Consider the following 21,113-nt stretch of genomic DNA (forward strand, 5'->3'; position numbering starts at 1 on the left):
GGCCCAGAAAACTTTAGAAAATGGTAGGAGATTAGGGCCACAACTACCCTCTTATGTAAACCTTTTACCTATATACACTGAATGTGCATTCTCCTTATAGTTCTTTGGTCCCAGGTATTCAATTTGACCCATCTTCCAAGTAGGTGAATAGTCCAATCATCTTGGAGTTTTCATGAACATGAAAAATATGGAGAAGCAATGTGCTAACAGAATAGCTTTTCTTGGTAGATGGAACAACAGCGCATTCACAAGAAACACTCCAAGCTGGTGCAGGAGAGCAGGACCCCACCTCAACTGACAAAAGATATATTCCCAGTGTGTGCAACAGACACTTCAGCAGCTCACCTGAAGATTATGTTGCTGTGAGCACTGATGTTCTTTCCACCATAGGAAGTGGGGATCCAAGATGGACGAGGCCGCACACCCCAGATCTTGAAGCATTCTTCTGAGTACTTGTGAAAGTCCCATTTCTGTGGCTCAAACATGTCATTGACTCCATCAGAACACATCGGCATCACCATTTCAGTGCAAGCCTTGGGGAAAAGATCATAGGTGGACAAGAGACAGCACATTCATGTCACAAGCTCTTCGCTGTACACAACTGCAGCATCCCTTGCCAAATTAATACAGTTGGCCCTCTGTATCCATGCATTCTGCATCCACAAATTTAACTATCCATGGTTTGAAAATATTCCCATTCCCCACAAAAAAATAAAATTCTATAAAGCATATCTTGATTTTGCCATTTTATATAAGGGATGCCATTTTGGTACACCACTGTATGTAATGGTACTTGAGCATTCATGGATGTTAGTATCCATGAAAGATTCTGTGACCAAACCCAAGCAGACACCAAGGGGCCCAACTGTATCTCTGAAAACAGAGCTAGTTGCCATACTTTATTATATCACATTGTCACAGATAACCCCTTTAAATCTGTCCAGACTCAAGTGATGATCAATCTGAGAGCTAGCAATAAATCACAAATTAAGAGTTTGGGAAATGCTTCAAACTCCAGGAAGGCCAGGTCTGGAGTCTTAAGTGTTGGTTGGTGGTATTATTTATTTCAGAAAAGATTGCATCCCAGAATGTATTTTGCTGCAGGTATTTTTTTATTTTAATTTTTTTTCTTCAAACAACCCACCCCTTTTGCTATCCCTCTTCCAATTCACAGTACATAATAGAAATATCGCTTTGCCAACCCTCACACATCTGCAGTTTCCACTCTATTCCTTTACATATTACTGTATTATAATCTTAGTCATTTAATTATCGATCCAAAATTTAGTTTGGTGGTTTAAATTTACTACTAGTTTGACAAATAAATTGGCTTCTATATCATGTCAAAAAAAGTCTTCTTTTATATAAGTCCTTTTGCTAGTCTTAATTTATAGATTAATTTTTCTGATATGGCTATAGCCCATCATATCCCGTTTAGCCAATTCTTAAATGACTTTTTTTCCCAAAGCTTTGACAATTTCCAGTCTTACTGTGCATAAATGTTGATAGGGCCCTTTAGTTTTACAGGCTCATCAGCAAAGAAACCAACTGTGTTTTACTGCTGCTGTGGGTGCTTTTTCAGTTCCATATACTGTACAGGTATACTTCAGTAACCAATCTGATGCATCCCTGGACATGACTTCTTTAGCTGAAATTTTGGCATCAGAAACTGAATAACATGGAAATAATATGGTTAGCTTCCTACATCATGAATAAAAAGAGCAGTTCAATACGTTTCAGTAAATGTTATATTCAAAACTATATCTATCTATCTGTGTACATGTGGTCAGGCAAGCTTTGGGTAAGTCACCAAAACCATTTTGAACCTTCCAGACTACTTGAAAGCTTTTCCCAAAATGCATTCTATTGTAGGGGTGATGATGATACAAACTTACCTGATAGTACCAGCCCTTCGTCCCAAGGCTTTTTGTAGCAGTCTCGGTTAAGTTAAGGCATGATGCATGTCCTGTGTAGTTATAGTAGACATTTACTGCCTGGAAGATATTTTGCAGCAGCAATCTGTCTGGCAGTTTGGGATTTTTTAAATATTTACAAACTTCCTACAAAAAAAAGGCAGAATTTTTTAAAAGTAGAACAAAGAACAAAGGGATCAGCAATAAACTAAGGCTGCAAACAGGAGTTAGGTAGGAGAACAAACTCAATCTGGATTTTTCCTAGGGACAGCAACTAACCAAACCTGTTCCACAGATAGGTTCTATGAGCCATTTTTTGGAAAGTTCCAGTGAGATATTATTAAATATAGAGAAATTAGGATATAGTTCTGTATTTTGGGGGTTTGGTATGGAAACCATTCCTTATGTGAACAGAGAACTTTGTCCATTACTTAATTTAAAATGGGTATTTTCCCTTATGGGCCTGGCTGGGCTCTGAGATCTTCAGGTCAGGCCCTTATTTTAGTCTTCTCACGTTTATATTATTTATTAATATTAAAATATTTATGGTAACAGTGTTGGTGTTGGCTTCAACTCATTTCCGAATTATGGTAACGCTCAAGCAAACTTATTACAGGGTTTTCCTGGCAAGGTTTGTTGAAATGTGGGTTGCTTTTGCCTTCCTCTTGAGGCAGAGGGCATATGACTTGCCCAAGATCACCCAGTGGGTTTCTGTGGCCAAGAGAATAATACTGTACTGCAGAATTTCACTGCAGTGGAAACCTTCTATTTTTCTTTACTGGACAATAGATGGACAATCTAGCATCCTAGTGAGCAAGAGCCAGAAGAGTTCCCGTGGCTTCTGTAACCAGCTCTCTGCAGAAGCCAGCGTGCTTTGGAGTTCTATAAGCTCAGTGAAAGGAGAAACAGTTAATCACTTATTAAGACGACTTCAAGCCTTTTCAAGCCCACTGAGCAGCTTCTTGGCTGGAAGACCAAGGATTCCTGAAAGCTCCTTTGCCAGCCCAGATGCACCATATGGAAGTTAAAGAGTGGCTTTAAGAGGCAGCAACCTTTATGGAAAGTAGAAGGGGGAGGGAAGCAGCAGAGCAGAGGGGAAAGCCTCTGCTTCCCAAAAGGGACCATACAACCCTGCCCCCTCCCCAAACTAGAGAAGAGGATTAAGCAGATACATTTGAATGGATTCTTCCCCCAAGCTCTCAATACACCTCTCATTCTCACTCAGGATAATCACATTACGGCTTTGTCACCAAAGCCCCCTCCACATTTCGAAAGAAAGAAAAGGAGGTAACTGGAGCAAGCTTACGCCACCCAGAGAGACAGCATAGGCATAGTTTTTGTGTTTCGTTTTTTTAAAGATCTGCAAGAAGAGAAGGACCTCATCTCACTTTCAGGGGCTCTCAAGGAAAGTCACCACCACACCACTTCTAAATTTCCAGCCCCCAAAATTTATAGGCTCCCAATAGGTTTATATGACAGAGCAGGGGTTCAAACCCTGGTCTCCTAGAATTCTAGTCCAACACTGAAACTACTAGAGCAGACTGGTTCATATAGTTCCTTCTCAGGGTCCTCCAAGTCTTACTTGGAACAGAACACTCCCTTGAACAAACAGATGTTCACCTTTACTTGCTGAACTCTGTGTGTGTGTGTGTGTGTGTGTGTGTGTGTGTGCGCGCGCACACACACACGCAATGTTCACTGCCATTTCCTGCCCAGGTTGAACACTAGAAATTCTCTTAGCTCCTTTTCAAAAACTGGTCCCCCGGGTTACGAAATACCCAGGTTACGAAATTTTCGGGATACGAATAAATCCCATAGGGATTTATTGTTTCGGCTTACGAAGGTTTTTTCGGGTTACGAAAAAACCCCTGCGCTGTTTCAAATGGAGCCACGGCGCAGCCGCGGCTTTTTCCCCATTAGCGCCTATGGGCTATTCGGCTTACGAAGTATCCCGGGTTACGAAAGCGGCGGCGGAACGAATTAATTTCGTAACCCGGGGTACCAGTACAGATCTCTTCAGGACCAGTCAAAAGGCTTGTATTTTGACTCTTTCCAATGATGAAAGCCAAGACTGAGATCTCTGCCTACAGTGCTGAACTGTAGTGCCAGTGTTGACATAGTTGTTTGAATGCTGGACTACAACTTGGGAGACAAGGGTTCAAATCCCAGTTCAGCCATGAAAACCCACTGGATGAACTTAGGCAAATCACACTCTCTCATCCTCAAAGGCTATGGCAACAACCCTCTGAACAAATTCTACCAAGAAAAAGCTGTGATAGGTTTGCCTATCCTTAGGGTCACCATAAATCTGAAATGACCTGAAGACACACAACAACAACAACAACAACAACAACAACAACAACAATAGCAGCAGCAGCAGCAGCAGCAGGAACAACATGATGAATTTCCTTAATATGTAGGATTAGTACTCTGGCTGCTTTTGTACAAAGTGTTCACATTTTAATGTCTTCATTGCGGACTCCCCATTGTGCCAAAACACTGAATAAATTCTTAGTATGAAATGGAAACGTTTACAGTGAATAGTCCAGTCTTCACAATAAAGAAAGAACATATGGAGGATGCCTAAAAGAAGGGTTTTCCGTTATGAAAACCTTGTCCATTTAGTGCCAGTTTTAATTATTCGTTGTTTCTCTCCTAAAGAAATGAAGAGCAATGTGGCCCTCTAGTTAATATTGGCCTACAGCTCCCATGAACTGTAGCCCACATTGACAATGGTGAATGATGGGAGCTGCAGGCCAAAACTATCTGAAGGGCTATATCCCTCTCCTTGACAAACCTGGGGAAAGCAGTATCAAGGGAACAGGGAAGGAAGCCAAATGACAAAGCAAGCTTTGTTCCATTACCTGAATAGGCCACGCAGGGAGAGGCTGCAAGAAGTCAGCCTTATATGGATAGTCAACCATAGCCAAGTTAATCCAGGTCTCACTTAGCCATCCTTTGAAGGCAGCAGCATCTGTCCCCTTTTTCAGTGGAGTGCACAATCGAAATGTACAAGAAAGCCAGTGTAATCCTTCCTCTAAGAGGAGAAAGAAAACAAAAATTGAAGTTTAAAGGTATTTAGTTAGTTCTCCTTAGGTGTACAGACAGGGCTTCTGAAGGCTATATAAGTGAAGTGCACTGGATTTGTGTAACCATAGAATGCTGCCTTGTACTAAGTCAAACAATACTCTACCCAGTCCAAGGGTTGGCCAAAAGCCATGTATGGACCCTAGACTCTATTTCTGTGGCCCCTTGGCCCTTCTTCTGCAGTCCCAGAAGCCTGACCACCACCAGTTCTCCCAAGACCTCAGAGCCCTCAGTACTCATACCCAAATTGTGTCAATCTTCCCAAACACTTTTGTTTTGAAGTGTTTCAAAACAGCACCCTCCCCACCACAACTACCCCCATTACATTCTTGTTTTGGTTGCACCCAGTCAAAATGGCAAACAGAAATGATGTGACATCACGTCTGGTCACCATCATGAATGGAATACAACTAAAAACAGCAAGTACTATATATTTGTGTACTGTTGGGCGTGTGGGACCTGTGGGGTGAATTTTCCAACTCTTGTAATTGCCTGCTTTTGATGTAGCCTGGAACATAATACCAGTTTTAAAAGAATTTGACTGGCTGTCAATCCATTTCCAGTCTTAAATGAATCACAGAATCCTAGAGTTGGAAGAAACCACAAGGGCCACATGGCAACACCCTGCCATGCAGAAACACACAATCAAAGCATCCCCAACAGATGGCCATCCAGCTTCTTTAAAAATCTCCAAAAAAAGTGCCAGCAATGGCATTTACATGGGTGTGGGACCTTGAAACATGAAGGAGAACCTCTCCCCAAATATATCTGTCCCAGGTTTGAGATTTGCTAGAGGGAATTTCTTGTGTCCCATCAATTAGGACAATGTGCTGTCAGAAGACACGGCAGATAGCCTTCTCTGCTGTGGCACCCAAGTTATGGAGTGCCCTCCCCTTAGAGGTCCAATTGACAACTATTCTGCTATCATTTCAGCCTCAAGTGAAACCATGGTTCTTTACAGTAGCCTCTGGAGCCTTAATAATAATAATACTAATAATAACTTGGTTTTATAGAGTACAAAAGAATATTGTTTTAAATTATTTCACAAGACATTAATTGTTTTAAATCTGTCCTCTTTTAGCTTGTCAAATTGTTTAATACGTTTTAGCTTTCTAAAATCATTTTTACTGCAAACTGTTCATCTTGTTTTATTGTACACCATCCTGAAACTTCTAGTTAAGAGAAGAATATATAAATATTTTAATAAAGAGACAGAAATAAACAGTTCAGCATATTCTCCCACCCTGAGGCCTTGTCATCAACAACAGAACAATACACAGATTAACATGGAAATCACTCCTCCCTACCCAGGGTCACATGGTGTGTGTGTGTGTGCGCGCGCGCGTATACACACACACACACACACACACACACACACAACTCTCTTCCAGGTCAGCATTCTCTGAAGATGCCAGTCACAGATGCTGGCAAAACATCAGGAATAAACTCTTCTAGAACATGGCCACATAGCCCGAAAAACCCACAAAATCTAGAGTCCAGTATTGCTTCCTCTGACTAGAAGTGGCTCTCCAGAATCTTCCCTGTTCCTACTACCCAGTGTCTTTTTAACAAGAAATGTTGGAGATAAGAATGTCCTCTATAGAAAGATTTGCACGAATACTGAGCTATTTATCCTCCCAAAACTGGGAAAAAATATTTTTAGACTACAACTCCCAGGCTCCCCCAACCAACATGGCCATGGAATTATGGGAGCTAGAATCCAACAAATCACCTTGATTAGGATCACAGGTGACATTTTCATTTAAACCACATGGGTTGATTAATTAATTGCAGAAGAGTCCTTTTTATATAGAGGGTGCTGTACATATATATTTATTGTTATGCTTTTAAAATTAATGACATTTAATACGATAGTTTGTCTGTGGTTTTAGCTTTTTCATCATCAGCTTTTTAGCTCTACTTTGTTTTAACTTTTTTGGAAGCTGCATTGGGTCCCAAGTCAGGAGATGGGTGGAAAAAAAATAAATGAAAATAAACAGCAATGCAGAACAAAATTATTTTTCCAATCATAACAAAACACAGGACAAATTTATCCTTTTTGCATAATATTATTAATGACACTCTTTAATATTAAAATGTACATGTGCAGCACAACCCCAATACTTTTTAAAAAGCAAATACCAATACTGAAATAAGGTGGCAGTTTATTATGATAACATAACTATAATGGGGTGGGGTGTGAAACAGAGTACTGCAGAGCCAACAAAACAGATGGCCTCACTTCTTTCTGCAAAGATTTAGTTTACTCTTCACTGGCTGCTTACCTGTGGAAGCAAGACGGTTAATGGCTGCCCAGGAGTTCCTGATGCTTTCTGAACAGCAATTCCCACTCTTTTTGAAATCTTGGGTCACTATGCTGTAAAAGGTGCCACAAGGAACCAGGCTGTCAAACTGCCAGATAGGAGCTGAAGCTGCAAGAGCTCTGGACACAACAAAAGAAAAGACAAACTCTTTTTATTAAGGAAATCTAGGGTCCAATCTTAGCAAATGTGGTTTGAGTGCTCAACTACAACTCTGGAAACCAGGATTTGACTTCCCATTTGACCATGGAAACCCACTTAAAAGGAAAAAATGTTAGTGAAGATAGACACTGACAGTAACAGATTAAATGTTTCTGGTAAGGGGTGTGTGTGTGTGTGTTTTAGCTCTACCTTGTTTTAACTTTAAGCTGCATTGGAAGCCCAGAATCCTGTTGTGACATTGTGTGCTTGTAAGTGGGCTTATGTGTGCTGGAAACACAGCTGCAAAGATGCACAATGAGGGCTGCTGCTTTGTAACTATGTATCAGAGCTGGCAAAGGGATGGATGTGCAGACACAAATGAGGGGGTGTGCACATCAGGCATTCCCACTGCACATTGGTTACGCATCTTTGCAATTAAATAACCCTGTGGCATAGTGGTTTGAGTGTTGGACTATGACTCTGGAGACCAGAGTTTGATTCCCAGCACAGCCATGAAACCCACTGAGTGACCTTTTGTAAGTCACATGTTCTCAGGAAAAGGCAATGGCAAACCTCCTCTGAACAAATCTTGCCAAGAAAACCGATGACAGGGCTGCCTTAGGGTTGCTGTAAGTTGGAAAACAACTTGAATGCACATATCAACCCCCTCAGGTTTCTTAGCGTCTCTGCTACTTAGTCAGGTGCATGTAAATTTACATTGCATAAAAGGACATACAGGTTTCTGGCTGTGGCCTCTATGTGAGAAAAGAGTTAGTGATTTTGTTGAATTGTTCAAGCAGGCTTTTCAGAATGCCCATGAGCTATGTTATCAATAACAGAAAAGAACCATGGCAATTGTCCTATGAAATATTGTAGGTTTTGCCTTCAAACGCAATACAGAGGAAAATGTGAAGACATTTCTAAAGCCATAAACATACATAAAGGGTATGTTTAGGCACATGTAAACCTCACTTTGTTAGGTGGCACATGCCTCCAGGAGATGCACGCACTGGTCTTCAGATGTGGACCAATTGAGGTGATGGGTGTTGGCAGCTGTTTGAGTTTGTTAATTCAAACTGCATGTAGGGACTCCTCTGATAAAGATCTCCTCCACACACTTCAAGCTACCTAACAAGCTAAATAACTAAGTCTAGCTTTTAAGACATGTTCATTTATCATGTATAGGAGGGAGGAAGAGCATATTTCACCTCATGAGCACCTCTGTCTCTGGGGATAAAACTGGAAATAATCATCTCCAAATGAACCAAGTATGGTCCTGTGCCATACTGCAAAGCTCTTTGAAAACTACACCTAGTTCAGAGGCTCTGCTTTCAGTTGTGTGCATCTGTGTAGCATAACAAATAGGCAAACAGTTTGGTATAGTGCTTTGTGTATAGGACTAGGATTTTGGGAGATCAGAATTCAAGCTGATAGATCAACTGCAGAAACCCACTGGGTGAGTTGGCAAATCACAGTCTCTCAGACTTAAAGGTAGTCAAACCTCTGAAGAAATCCTGCCAAGAAAACCCTTAGATAGGGTGGCTCTAACTTGGAATCAACTTGAAAGAACATACCAACCACCACAGATGATATACATGCTGTGTGGTATATAGGAAGTTACAGGACATCCTGGCAAACATTAGATCACTAGCAAATGGTTCTGATCTCTTCAGAAGAGACCTAACTCCAAAAGATAGTAGAGGTGGGCCTTTTCTCAACCACTAAGAACCTCTGATTAAAAGCAGCAGGAGAGTTCAATTCTTTTATCCCATCCCTTTGATACTAAGGACTCTCAAATCCTAGAGACACCCTTGTTTATACTGGATCTGCATCCACTATAATCTATAAGTGTTTGCTGGTTCCAAGAATGAAATTACTTGTTCCCACGAGGAATATGCCTACACCTGGCCCATAGAATCTCAGCAGACCTCTTGATTCCTTAACTACCATAAAAATTTATTTCTTTAAGAAATCTCTAGGGTTCCATGTTGGGTATCACCTTGTTTTTCAGAAGGGGAAAAGTCAGGACCATAAGGCTTAAGTGAGACACAGCTAAGTTGAGCCATGTTCAAAAATATCTTGATATATTCTGCTCATGTGATAACAAGGTTTGAGTGTTGGCCTATGACTCTGAAGACCAGGGTCCAATTCCCTGCTCAGCCATGAAACCCACTGGGTGACCCTGGGCAAGTCACACTCTCTCAGCCCCAGGAGAAGGCAAAGGCACACCTCCTCTAAACAAATCTTGCCAAGAAAACCCCATTTTAGGTTTGCCTCAGGGCTGCCATAAGTCAGAAATGACTTGAAAGCACACAACAGCAGCAAGAGACAAAGACCAAAGGTGACATGCATTGTCTGGAAATGGTGCTTGCTCCCTATTGGTAATTTTGTATTTATGACATAGCTGTTTGTTGCTCACTGCATGTTTTTGTAAGAATTCTATACAAAAGTAGTTTAACTGCTTGTGCAAGTTCAGAGTCCACCCAAGTCAGAGTCCACTCAGCACTGTGTTGTGTAAATAAACTGTTGAGTTCAATCTACTATCAGATTCCATTCATGAATCTTAAAGGTTTAGAATATATACCTTCAGCACTCACCCAATTACAATATGGGGATATTTCATTCGAAACCAGGCTGCAAGCATCCCTCCATAAGATCCTCCTATGGCAATAACAGGAGTTTTCTGGGCTCCAGGGATTGTAGCCTTCAGGTGCTGCACAAGTATGGCAAAATCAGCCAGAGCCTGCTCTGAAGTCAAATAATTCAGATGCTTGGCATCCTGAAACAAAATTATAGGATGTTTGCATAATGGAATAAGTCTCTTGTTTTTCTCACCTCATTTGCAGGAAATGAAAGTGTTTGCTTTATAAGAGTCTCAAAGAAAAGGGCAGTATTGACAAAGGAGTTTAGCGAAAAGATAATAAGATTGAGTATCCCTTATCCAGGATTCAAAAATATGAAATACCCCAAAATTGTCCACATGGGTGGCTGAAATTGTGTTACCTTTGCCTTCTGATGGTTCAGTGTACATAACTTTGTTTCATGCACAAGATTATTTAAAATATTATATATAAAATTACCTTCAGCCTATGTGTACAGTGGTCGCTTGGTATCCACTGGAGTTTGATTCCACAACCTCCCCTGGATACAAAAATCTGTGGACGCTCAAGTCACATTAAATGTGATGGCATAGTAAAATGGTGTCTCATAAAATGACAAAATCAAGATTTGCTTATTGGAACTTATATTTTTTAAAAATATATATTTTCAAGTCATGGTTGAATCCATGGATAAAGACATCTGTTTATATAGAGGGCCAACTGTATAAGATGTATACGAAACATAAATGAATGTCATGTTATCCCATGGGGCATCATCCCATCTCCAAGAAATCTCATATATTCAAAAAAATTCCAAAAACATTCAGAAGTTCCAAAAGCCAAAACACTTCTGGTCCCAATCAGAGAGACTCAACCTGTCCCAGAATGTACACTGCAGCTGCCCTGACTGCTCAAAGTGACACACAAAACAATCCAGATGCTTTCAACAAAAAAGGGGCAGAACTGTACCCAACATCCTCTCACCCCTTGGTAGCAGCAAGCTACCTCCCTCCTGCATCTAACATGCTGTAGGCAACAGAAGCAGATGAAAACCTGTCCACATTTACTTGAGAAACTAATCAGAAATGCCACATGGTAGAATGGTGCCACCTGCAATAAAGCAGGATTATGAAGGGAATAAAAATACTAGGCCATTGTTTCACTGGCTACTTTTGTTGCCACAACCCACCCCATAATCTTATTTGTGTTTTGCAAATACACTCAATACTCATAGTTACTTGTGCACAGGGCATTTAATTTCCATCCATTTGCCCAAGTTATCCCATATTTCCAGGCATCCTAGGCATTATCTACAGTTGCCAGTTGAAGAGTCGAATAAAACTCTCTTTAATGTTTGTGTAAAAGAGAGATAACTGGCTAAAGTTTCTTTTCTTACACAACTATTACAGGTACAGGAACCTTGTTCTGAATTTTACCTGGCAACCCTATTTCTAGAACAGGAGTGGGCACACTGTAGATCAGGGGAACATTTTTGGCATCTCTTAACTCACAGCCAGATGCAATATCAAGGTTTTAGATTGGGGAGCCCCTGCACAATAATGTTTATGAGCCAAACTGTGACCCCTAGTGGCTACTTTCTCCAAGAAGGTGGGTTTTTTTGTTTGTCTGTTTGTTTTGATTTTCTTGGTTTTGGGATCCATAAATTTAAAAGGATGTATGTGTCAGGATCATGTCCCAGACATAATCCGCCATGCTTTATTGTCATCTTTAGCCATATGTATACTAATGTGGGATGACACAGTGTGCTATACAACTGGTGATACTGGGTGAAAATATTGTTTATCATTTATCGCTCTGGATAATGAGCAGGGAGCAATAATTTGTAGGGTGGGAAAAGCACCATGAGCTATCAAGGTCAGTTCTGTGAGAACTCCTGGTACAGAGAGGAAAAGAGCAGGAGTCCTGGGAAGTGGTTTGTAGACAAATGTGATGTAAGCCCATGAAAAACATTTGAATTGCTATGTGCTTTTAATATACTGTGTAACTGAAAATACTTCAGGCCTTACAACGTTGTTACACTGTGATCAACTCAACTTTCTGAATAAAGCTTTGTCACCATGCTGAGGCCTGCATTTCTGAAGTGGAGTTAGCTTGTACAAGACTATATGTGGCCCATGAAGTGATCAATTCCCAAACCAGCTCTAGAATATGAAAAAATGTTAATCTCAAGGCTAATTTGAATGAGAGGAGATACTTACAGTGAATGATTTGTTGCCAAAGGGCAGAGACTCCCCATAGTATCTGTGTTCAGCGAAGACCAGTATGGCATCAAGCTCTTCAGCCACATTCCACATAAAACCCTAAAAGAGAGCAATGTTTTTTTTTGAAACAAGGAAAAAATTAAGATGATTTAACTTTTACACTACATGTAACTTTCTAGATGTTTTACGGAGACAAAAAGTCAAGATTGTTCCCACTCACAGGTATAGTCCCAGAACCCTACTCACCGTATTATTAGCAAATAAGGTGATGTCTCCTTCATTGCCAGTATAGAAGAGGATCGAGCCGACATCTCTCTTCCATTGCTGGTCAGCTATGAGGTAGCGCTGCTTAAAAGTGCGATCTTCATAAAAACCAAAGTGGTCGATCTGTAGCAAAACACAGAGAAGAGTCTGTGATATGGAAAACATGTGAAGTTGCCTTCTATTTGACATCTAGCTCAAGATTCTGGACTCTGACTATCAGCAGCTATATGGGGCTATATGGAGGATAATTTCTAGCCCTAAAAGCAGATAAAACCTGCTACCTTCTATATGCAACATGTATGCTCTACTACTGAACAACAACCTCTCCTAGAAAATGGGAAAAACAACTATGTAAGGTACCATCCCATTTTAAACTTAAGCATAGTGGGATCCACAAACACACTGAGATGTGGAGACCTGGGGGGGGGGGGGGGAAGGGGGCTAAACAGGTTCAGGAAAACAATGTTCCTATTTCTTCCCCAAGAAAAGCTAGAAATTTTGTGGAATACAGAAAACCCTGTAATGAAATGTTTTCTTCTTCAGAATTAGTGTAATGTGTTTAGGAAAAAATTCTGCTTACGCAAAATGCTGGGAACACCAGCTGATAAGAAACAATATTTCCTGTCATTTACAATATAAAATACTGAGGTCTAAAAGGGCAATTTCTGTACCTTAGCAGGCACTACCATCTTTGCGGTGGGGGAGGCTTTTGATACACACTACAGCAAAATCCAATATTTTTAATGCCATGCTCAACTTTATATCCAAATATACTGCTAATCTAATCCTTAAAATTATGAATATTTCTATTCAAATACTACACATATTTTATCTGTTATACAATTGGTCATTTCTCTGTATCTACACCTCTACTTAGGTAAATTCTGAATGCATTTACACTGAAGAAATAATGTGGGTTGACACCAGTTAAACTGACATGGCTCCATCATACAGAATCCTGGGATTTGTAGTTTGGTGAGGCATCAGCACTATTTGGCAGAGAAGGCTAAAGAGCTTGTAAAACTACAGATCCAAAGGTTCCATAGGCTGCAGCTACAGCTCTTAAAGTGGTGTCAAACTGCATTATTACTACAGTGTAGATGCACTCTAAGATGCCACAGTCTACAGTTCTTTCCATAGTACTAGGAAGGTCTACAGTTTTGCTTGTACAAAATTAAGGCTATTATATTCCATAATCACAAATAGTACATAATTTTTCGTGGGTTTTTTGGGCTATGTGGCCACGTTCTAGAAGAGTACAAACAGTATAGTTTGAAATACTAACTAGTAGTTGGGTGTGAGATAAAAGGTAAGGATTGCATATACTGTTTTTCTTTATCTTCAAAATCCCTTAAATAAAATGGGAGGAAACCTCTCCCGAGCTTAAACATTTCTAGAAATGTTATATCTCTACAAGCATGTAGAACCTAGCTGCAAGTGACCACACAAAACAAATACAGCCAAGGGAATGAAATTGTCAGCAGATGGAGCTGTTGGTTAGCCTGATTTCAATTCCAAAAAAATTAAACTATTGGCAGCCTTGTGCATTTGGACTACACAAGCAGAGTCAAGCCTCAAGGCATAGAAATTTTCAGAAAGGTTATGAACGGCTGTTATGCTGAAGAGGATAACTGGCCTTGTAAGGACCCTCCCTGATTTCATTCCAAACACGAGAGACCACATTCACAAAAGCAAAGGCAATTCATGCTCCCAGAGCTTACATTGGTAGAGTTTCAGACAATGTTTATTCAAATATTTATATATTGATTTGTGAGTCTTGCTTTTGAATCAAGGAGGAATACTGGATCCAGGAACACATCTAAACTATTCTTTTAGGAAATGCAAAAATGTCTGGGAAAAGTTGTACTGTACTTCCAAACCTGACTTAGCATTTCTACTGGCCAGCAGTTCTTTCTACTTTGTTTTACTCAGATAAAAGCATTAAAATAATGGTAGTTTGATTGTTGGACTACAACTCTAGAGACCATGGTTTGATTCCCCACTCAGCCATAAAACTCACTTGGTGACTTTGGGCAAGTCACACACTCTCAGCTTCAGGGGAAGGCAATGGCAAACCTCCTCTGAACAAATCTTGCCCAAAAAAAAGCAACCCGTGATAGGTTCACCATAAAGGTAAAAGTAGTCCATGTTTAGTTGTAACCAACTGTAGGGGATGGTGCTCATCTCCGTTACTAAGCCGAAGAGCCAGCATTGTCTGAACACCACTTTGGTGATGATGTGGTCAGCATGACTGCACCGAATACTGTTACCTTCCCACCAAAGTAGTACCTATTTATCTACTTGCATTTGCATGCTTTTGAACTGCTAAGTTGGCTGAAGCTGGGACTAGTGATAGGAGCTTACCCCATCATGCATCACTTTCTGATCTTCCGGTTGTCAGAACTGGCATCTTAACCACTAAGCTCCTGCATCCCTGTCACCATAAATCGGAAACAACTTGAAGGCATGCAACAACAAAGTCTTACATATAAATCTAGTTCCTTGCCAAAAGATTTATTTTGCCAGCTCTTATTCCTAAATCCTTGCCATTAGTATTCCATCCATCAACAGCCTGAGAAGAAAAGCAATCTGTTTTAATTCTCCCTCCACATATTTACAGATGGTTCTGTGGTCACATATAGGGGACCTACCCTATATACTCGACTATAAGTCAAGAAATTTATGCCCCCAAATTGACCCTAAAATCCTGGTTGACATAATACTGCTTGGAAAGGTCCTAAAACAAGCAAGCCTGATGCCCCACTCTTGGTGCTTTGAGGCACGTGAACAAATCTCTGAAGATGCCAGCCACAGATGCTGGCGAAACATCAGGAAGAAATTCTTCTAGAACATGGCCACATAGCCCGAAAAAACCCACAAAAAACAATTAGCTTACACTTTGTAAACTGCTTAGGGAGTGCTTAAGTACACTGATAAGAGGTATAGAAATGTACTGGTACTTGCTATGGCTATGTAGCATTACCAACTTTTCTTTTCCAACACTACCAGCCATTTAGAATTGCATTCCTTGTAAAATCTCAATTGTACAATGAGATATTCTCTGAACCCTGTGTATTTGGTATAAGGGATGTTCTACCTGTGTTTGAGTGAGCCACATTACCCATTTTTTTAATGCAGAGATATTTGGCTCTCCTTCTCCCCTTTTTATCCTGAGCACCACCCAGTGAGGTAGATTTAGGCTGAGAGCGATTGACTGGCTCAAACCATGAGTTTTGTGGCTCAGTAACAATTAGAACCTACATTTTCCAAGCCCCAGCCAATAGTCACATGCAGCCAAAGATGACCAGGTTGGCTGAAGTTACCCACCAGAGGACCTTTTCATCTGTCACTCCTAAACTCTGGAGTGAACTGCCAGAGGAGATTTGTCATATTACTACTCTTGACGCCTTTCCAGACTGACCTCCAACTCCACCGATACAGATAGCCTGTGTCTCCCCCAAGAAGATGTCTCACCTCTTGTTTGCTAGTTAGTTCATTTTAGTCAATTTTAATCTGTTTTTACATTATTGTTTATTTGTTGTCTTGTTTTAAGGTAGCGAGGGGTAGGGGCTGGGGATTATTTAATCTTTGGCTTTTATATGTATTATGTATTTTATTGACATTTGTCTGCTATTGTAACCCACCTCAATCTGTAGGGAGAGGCAGGATGTAAACAAACATATTATTATTATTATTATTATTATTATTATTATTACTATTATGTTAAGATTGAAGATAAGCACTGAACGATTCTTTTAGCATTATTCATTCTGAACAATCACCTTCCCAGGCAGGCATAATTTCGGTGAAATTTTCTTCTAGAGGTTTATGGTTTTCTTCCCTGGTTGTGACTACAGTACATGAAGCAATGAAGTAACATCCCCACCACATCTTTATTTTGTTAAAACTATATTTTCAGTAGCTGTAGTATCTCTGCAAAATGCTAGACTAGGACTGGAGGACTTATTCATTTTATACAATTTATATCATAGAATCATAGAGTTGGAAGAGACTGCAAGGGCCATCCAGTCCAACCCCTTGCCATGCAGGAAATCCAAATCAAATCATCACCGACAGATGGCCATCCAGCCTCTACTTAAAGACCTCCAAAGGAGACTCCACCACTCTCTGAGGAAGTGTATTCCATTGTCCAACAGCTCTTACTGTCAAGAAGTTCCTTGTTGAGGTGGAATCTCTTTTCCTGTAGCTTGCATCCATTGTTCTGGGTCCTGTGGTTTATGCAGATTTCAAAATATATATGCAGATTCCAAAGATATTGTGATGTTAGTTTACATCAGTATAAAAAAAGATATAAAGGAATCCTGTAGCATTTTTGAGACTGAGAAAAAGAAAGGTCTAGCATAAATAAGCTTTCAAAGACTCCAGTGCACTTCATCAGAGGCCTTACTATTTCATACCCTCCCACTGTCCCAATTAATCTTTTGTTGTCCTACTTTTTCTTTCCTTTTAAAATGCTCTGGTTCCTCTGTCCTCCTCCCACCTTCCCCTTTTGTCTGCATCTTACTTCAGGTGTTGCTCACTGTATTCAAAGTGCAAAAGTAGTTTGCACTCCATTAAGTCAGTGGGAGAGGGAAGAAGAGGGGGTGAGCTCATCCAAAAGCAAACTGCTGTAGACTCCCCTAGTTGGTATTCCTCATTAACCACCTTTGCCACCTCGACCATATTCTGATGTTGCTTGGCCATCCAAGTCCCAGTTTTCTTTTATAAGCCAGATGAACAAATCTGTTAGAACAATTGATAGTATGTTTAAATGTTGTTAGTAGATTTGAGATTGTTGTTTATGTGTTTTATATATTTCTATGTGTTTTTAAATAATAAATTGGGGGGGGGGGGGGGAGAAAGAAGTTGAATGCAAAACAGAGGGTGAGGCCTGGTGCCACAAGGTCAGCCCCTGAGAACTGTCAACCCAAATAATGCGTTTTTGAAATGGCAGCTCAGAGCTGATGCTACCTGTCTGGTTTGAAATTACCGTAATTTAACAACAAACAGATGAGACTGAATTACGAGTTATGTAGTCCTTAACAGATGGGAGCAAATTTGTTCAATGACAAGTTTTGTAACACCTTAAAGACCAATTATGCTGTGACATATGGTATCATCATGATCCCTAGTTCACATAAATTTATTCCACAGTTATGTATTAATCTTCAAGTTGACAGAGAAATGTGGGCTGTTTTTGCCATACCAAACCCATACAGCCATCCTTTTAGCATTAGATCAACAGAGCTGAGACACTTCAGTTTTTCAAAGCCAAAGACGAAGAAAAGAAGCTAAATTATGAAAAAACAAACAAAAGCAGCACAGTTTCACAAAGTATCTTGAGATGCTAGTCCAGATACTCAGAAGAGACCAATGCCTTTTGTCCTTGAGGTGGCATTTCAAGCAAAAGCTTGTGAAGATTTGAGAAGCAAAAAAGGAACAAGAGAGAGAAAAAGAAAAGAGCTATTTTTAAAAAAGGAGTTAATACTCTGTTCTGATGGGTGATCATGATAACTGAAATACATTATTAGTGCTTACTCAGAATCTTACACTGTGTATTGTACACCTTAAATGTTCATGAGGGAATATTTCTTTTATTCAGGTATATTTTGGGAGAGACACAGTCTTTCAGATACGGATAGTTAAAAGTCATAACTAGCAATCTGGTTCATGCACCCTGGTGAAAATTACTGCTCACTCTTCAAATTCTGCTGATAACAGCAATCCTCAGGAAGCGAAGTAAAAAGTAGAGTCACTGCCTGCATCCCTAACCAAGGCAGGAAATCCTGCAGCTTTTCCTACCTGGCAAAAATCTGTCACTTGAAGTTCTGTCTGTACCAAGGAGTGCAGCATAACCAGATGGCAGAAATTAGGCTCTTTAAGCTTCACGTTTCAGGTAGCACAAATGTGCCAAAGGCAGCATAAAGCTCAACAGTACACAACAAAGAGAACTTGTACCTACAGGTTTGTGCTGTGTGGAAGAAAATGACACTGTCCATTTCCAACTGTTTTATTCAGTGTGTACTTCTGGATGCTTGTCCTGGCCTGCTATTTGATAACAGGTCTGCAATACACTTGAAATGGACATTGTCTGATGGTATTTAATCTTCTGTTGTTAGAATATGGAGATAGTGGCCATGCTTTATTTTAAGATCTGAAGCTGCTCAACACCTGCACCACAGATCCATGCCTAATATGTTGGGACTAAATATCCTTGTTTAGTGGTTGTAACATCAAAGCCCAGTGGGGCTGGAAGACGATAAAATTAGCTCCATGCAAGAGATCCCATTTTACAAAGCTGGAGTATCTCCAGTCTCATCCTTACCTCCATCATATTTTTATATGTTTGTGCTAATGCAAACTTAAGGAACTATGGCTTAATGTTTACAAAGATGTCATATGAACTTACAGCTAAAGGATGAAGAGAGAAATCAGCCTAAAGGGGCAGGAATAATCAGGAAAATTCTCATTTTGCAAGTCTCGATTTGCCAGACCTATGCCTCAGTCCCAGATAATTGGTTCATCCCTGCAATAAGCCTTTGGCTCCACCCCAGAGGACGATATTCATCTTCTTCACCTCTGAAAGCATCGGGCAACCTTAATCTCCACTTGGTTTGCAAAAGCTCCACTATAAACTGTTAGAAATGGTGCTTGTTTTTAAAAGGGGAAATTGTGTCATGCTGTTTTATGCGGTATCCCACATGCAAACTGGCTCTTTTGTTTTTCTCCTGCTCTGTGCTAACTTTCTTTTTACTGAACACTACAAGCTTCACATTTGCTTCAACCCTTGTTTGGTGCATCTGTGTACATACACAGGGACATGTACATACCTTCTCAAATCAACTATAAAAATAAGCATTTTCGGAGTGGAAGAAGCTAAGAAAGTAGGTTTTAAAACATGATCTATTTCTAGGGTCAGTGGTGCATCAGAGAAACTCATTTATGTAATACAAATAATTGGAAAAATACAGCATTTGGTCAGAATAGACAAGGGATGAACAACCTCCAGCACATAGGCTGAATTCAGCTCATCATGTTTCCCCTTCCAACCAACCAACCATTGTCTCCAAATATCTTGTCACACAGATAAAATATGGGAGCCAACCTCCTTAGAAGCCACCATGTCAAGGTGTTCCTGGAGCCTTGAAGGCTCTGTTCGCCCCTTGAATTTCCCAAAGAGAAGGGTGAGAAAAGTCTGTTGCCCCCAGCAGCTCAAAACAGTGGTTCAGTCAGCTGTGCTTACCCAACACCTTTCCAAGAGGCAGCCAAAGTTGGCTCAGCCAACAGAAAATACTGGGTAATGAACAGATAAGCTATTTTCTATCACACAACTGCAGAAGTTGGAAGGGACTCCACAACCAGCATCTATTAACAGTGTTCTCCTTTTTGAATGTTTGGTAGTCAGATCCAGGAAGGGCTGACTGTAGTTTACTCCTGTCTTCCATGTTTTGGGACACGTCTACTATCCATTACATGACCAATTACTTTTGCTAGTTTCATAAAGAATATTACACTGTTAAACAGTCTGTAGACCTCAGTTCTTTTCACTGCAGAGAATTTTTAGAGGACAGGAAGGGTCCTATCAGATTGGAGTAGGGCAAATGTTCTTTCCATCTTCAAAATGGCAAAAAAGAGGATCCAAGCAACAGTCACTTTGATGTCGGTATCAGGAAAAGTTCTAGAACAGATCATTAAACAGCCCAGATCATTAAAAAGCCATGTCTGTTCACACTTAGAAAGAAATGCTGTGATATCTAGAAGCCAGCTTGGGTTTCTCAAAAACAACTCATGTAAAACTAATCTTACTTCCTTCTTGACAGAATGACAAGTATGGTAGATCAGTGGAGTGCTGTGGCAGTAGTATATCTTGACGTCAATAAAGCATTTGACAAAGACCTTCGTGATATTAATGTAGGTGAACTAAACTGTAGGCTACACAGTGTTGCAGTTATGTGGATCTGTAATTGGTTAACACACTAAACCCAGAGAGTACCCACCAATGGTTGCTGTTTATCCTGGAGAAAATGTGGGTGCGTCAGGTTTCTGTCCTGAGCCCAGTGTTGTTTAACATTTTTATAAATGGCCTAGATTGTGGAACAGAGACATGCTTATCAAATTTGCAGATCATACAAAATCAGGGGGCATAACAAATACCCCGGAGGATAGCATCAAAATTCAAAACTGTCTTCACAGATTGGAGAACTGAGCCAAAATTAACAAAATCAATTCCAACAAGGATAAGTATAAGGTACTACATCTAGGCAAGAAAATGAAATGCACAAATATAGGCTGGGTGGCACCTGACTTGAAAGCAGTACATTTGAAAAGGATCAAAGGGGCTTTAGTAGACCATAAGCTAGACATAACAGCATGATGCCGTGGCCAAAAATGCTAATGCAATCCTGGGCTATATCAACAAGAATAAAGTATCCTAATCAAGGGAAACATCAGTGTCACTCTATTATACTTTACTCAGATCTCAACTAGAATACCATGTCCATTTCTGGGTACCACAGTTCAAGAAGGATATTGACAAGTTGGAACATGTTCAGAGAAAAGTGACCA

The 21,113-nt window shown here is 40.2% G+C and overlaps 1 protein-coding gene across 1 annotated transcript in view; it reads right to left on the reverse strand.

Moving 5' to 3' along the window:
- Positions 1-21,113, reverse strand: part of LOC121926469 (prolylcarboxypeptidase) — a 58,572-nt gene that overhangs the window by 2,227 nt on the left and 35,232 nt on the right. Inside the window, exons 2-8 of the mRNA XM_042459484.1 lie at positions 12,531-12,671; positions 12,282-12,383; positions 10,060-10,241; positions 7,286-7,443; positions 4,778-4,950; positions 1,896-2,060; positions 346-533 (exon numbers count right to left, since the gene is read on the reverse strand). Of these exons, the coding sequence (XP_042315418.1) occupies positions 346-533; positions 1,896-2,060; positions 4,778-4,950; positions 7,286-7,443; positions 10,060-10,241; positions 12,282-12,383; positions 12,531-12,671 (1,109 nt within the window). The remainder of the gene's footprint in view (positions 1-345; positions 534-1,895; positions 2,061-4,777; positions 4,951-7,285; positions 7,444-10,059; positions 10,242-12,281; positions 12,384-12,530; positions 12,672-21,113) is intronic.

Source organism: Sceloporus undulatus, chromosome 3, assembly GCF_019175285.1.
Source record: "Sceloporus undulatus isolate JIND9_A2432 ecotype Alabama chromosome 3, SceUnd_v1.1, whole genome shotgun sequence".
NCBI classification, from domain to species: domain Eukaryota; kingdom Metazoa; phylum Chordata; class Lepidosauria; order Squamata; family Phrynosomatidae; genus Sceloporus; species Sceloporus undulatus.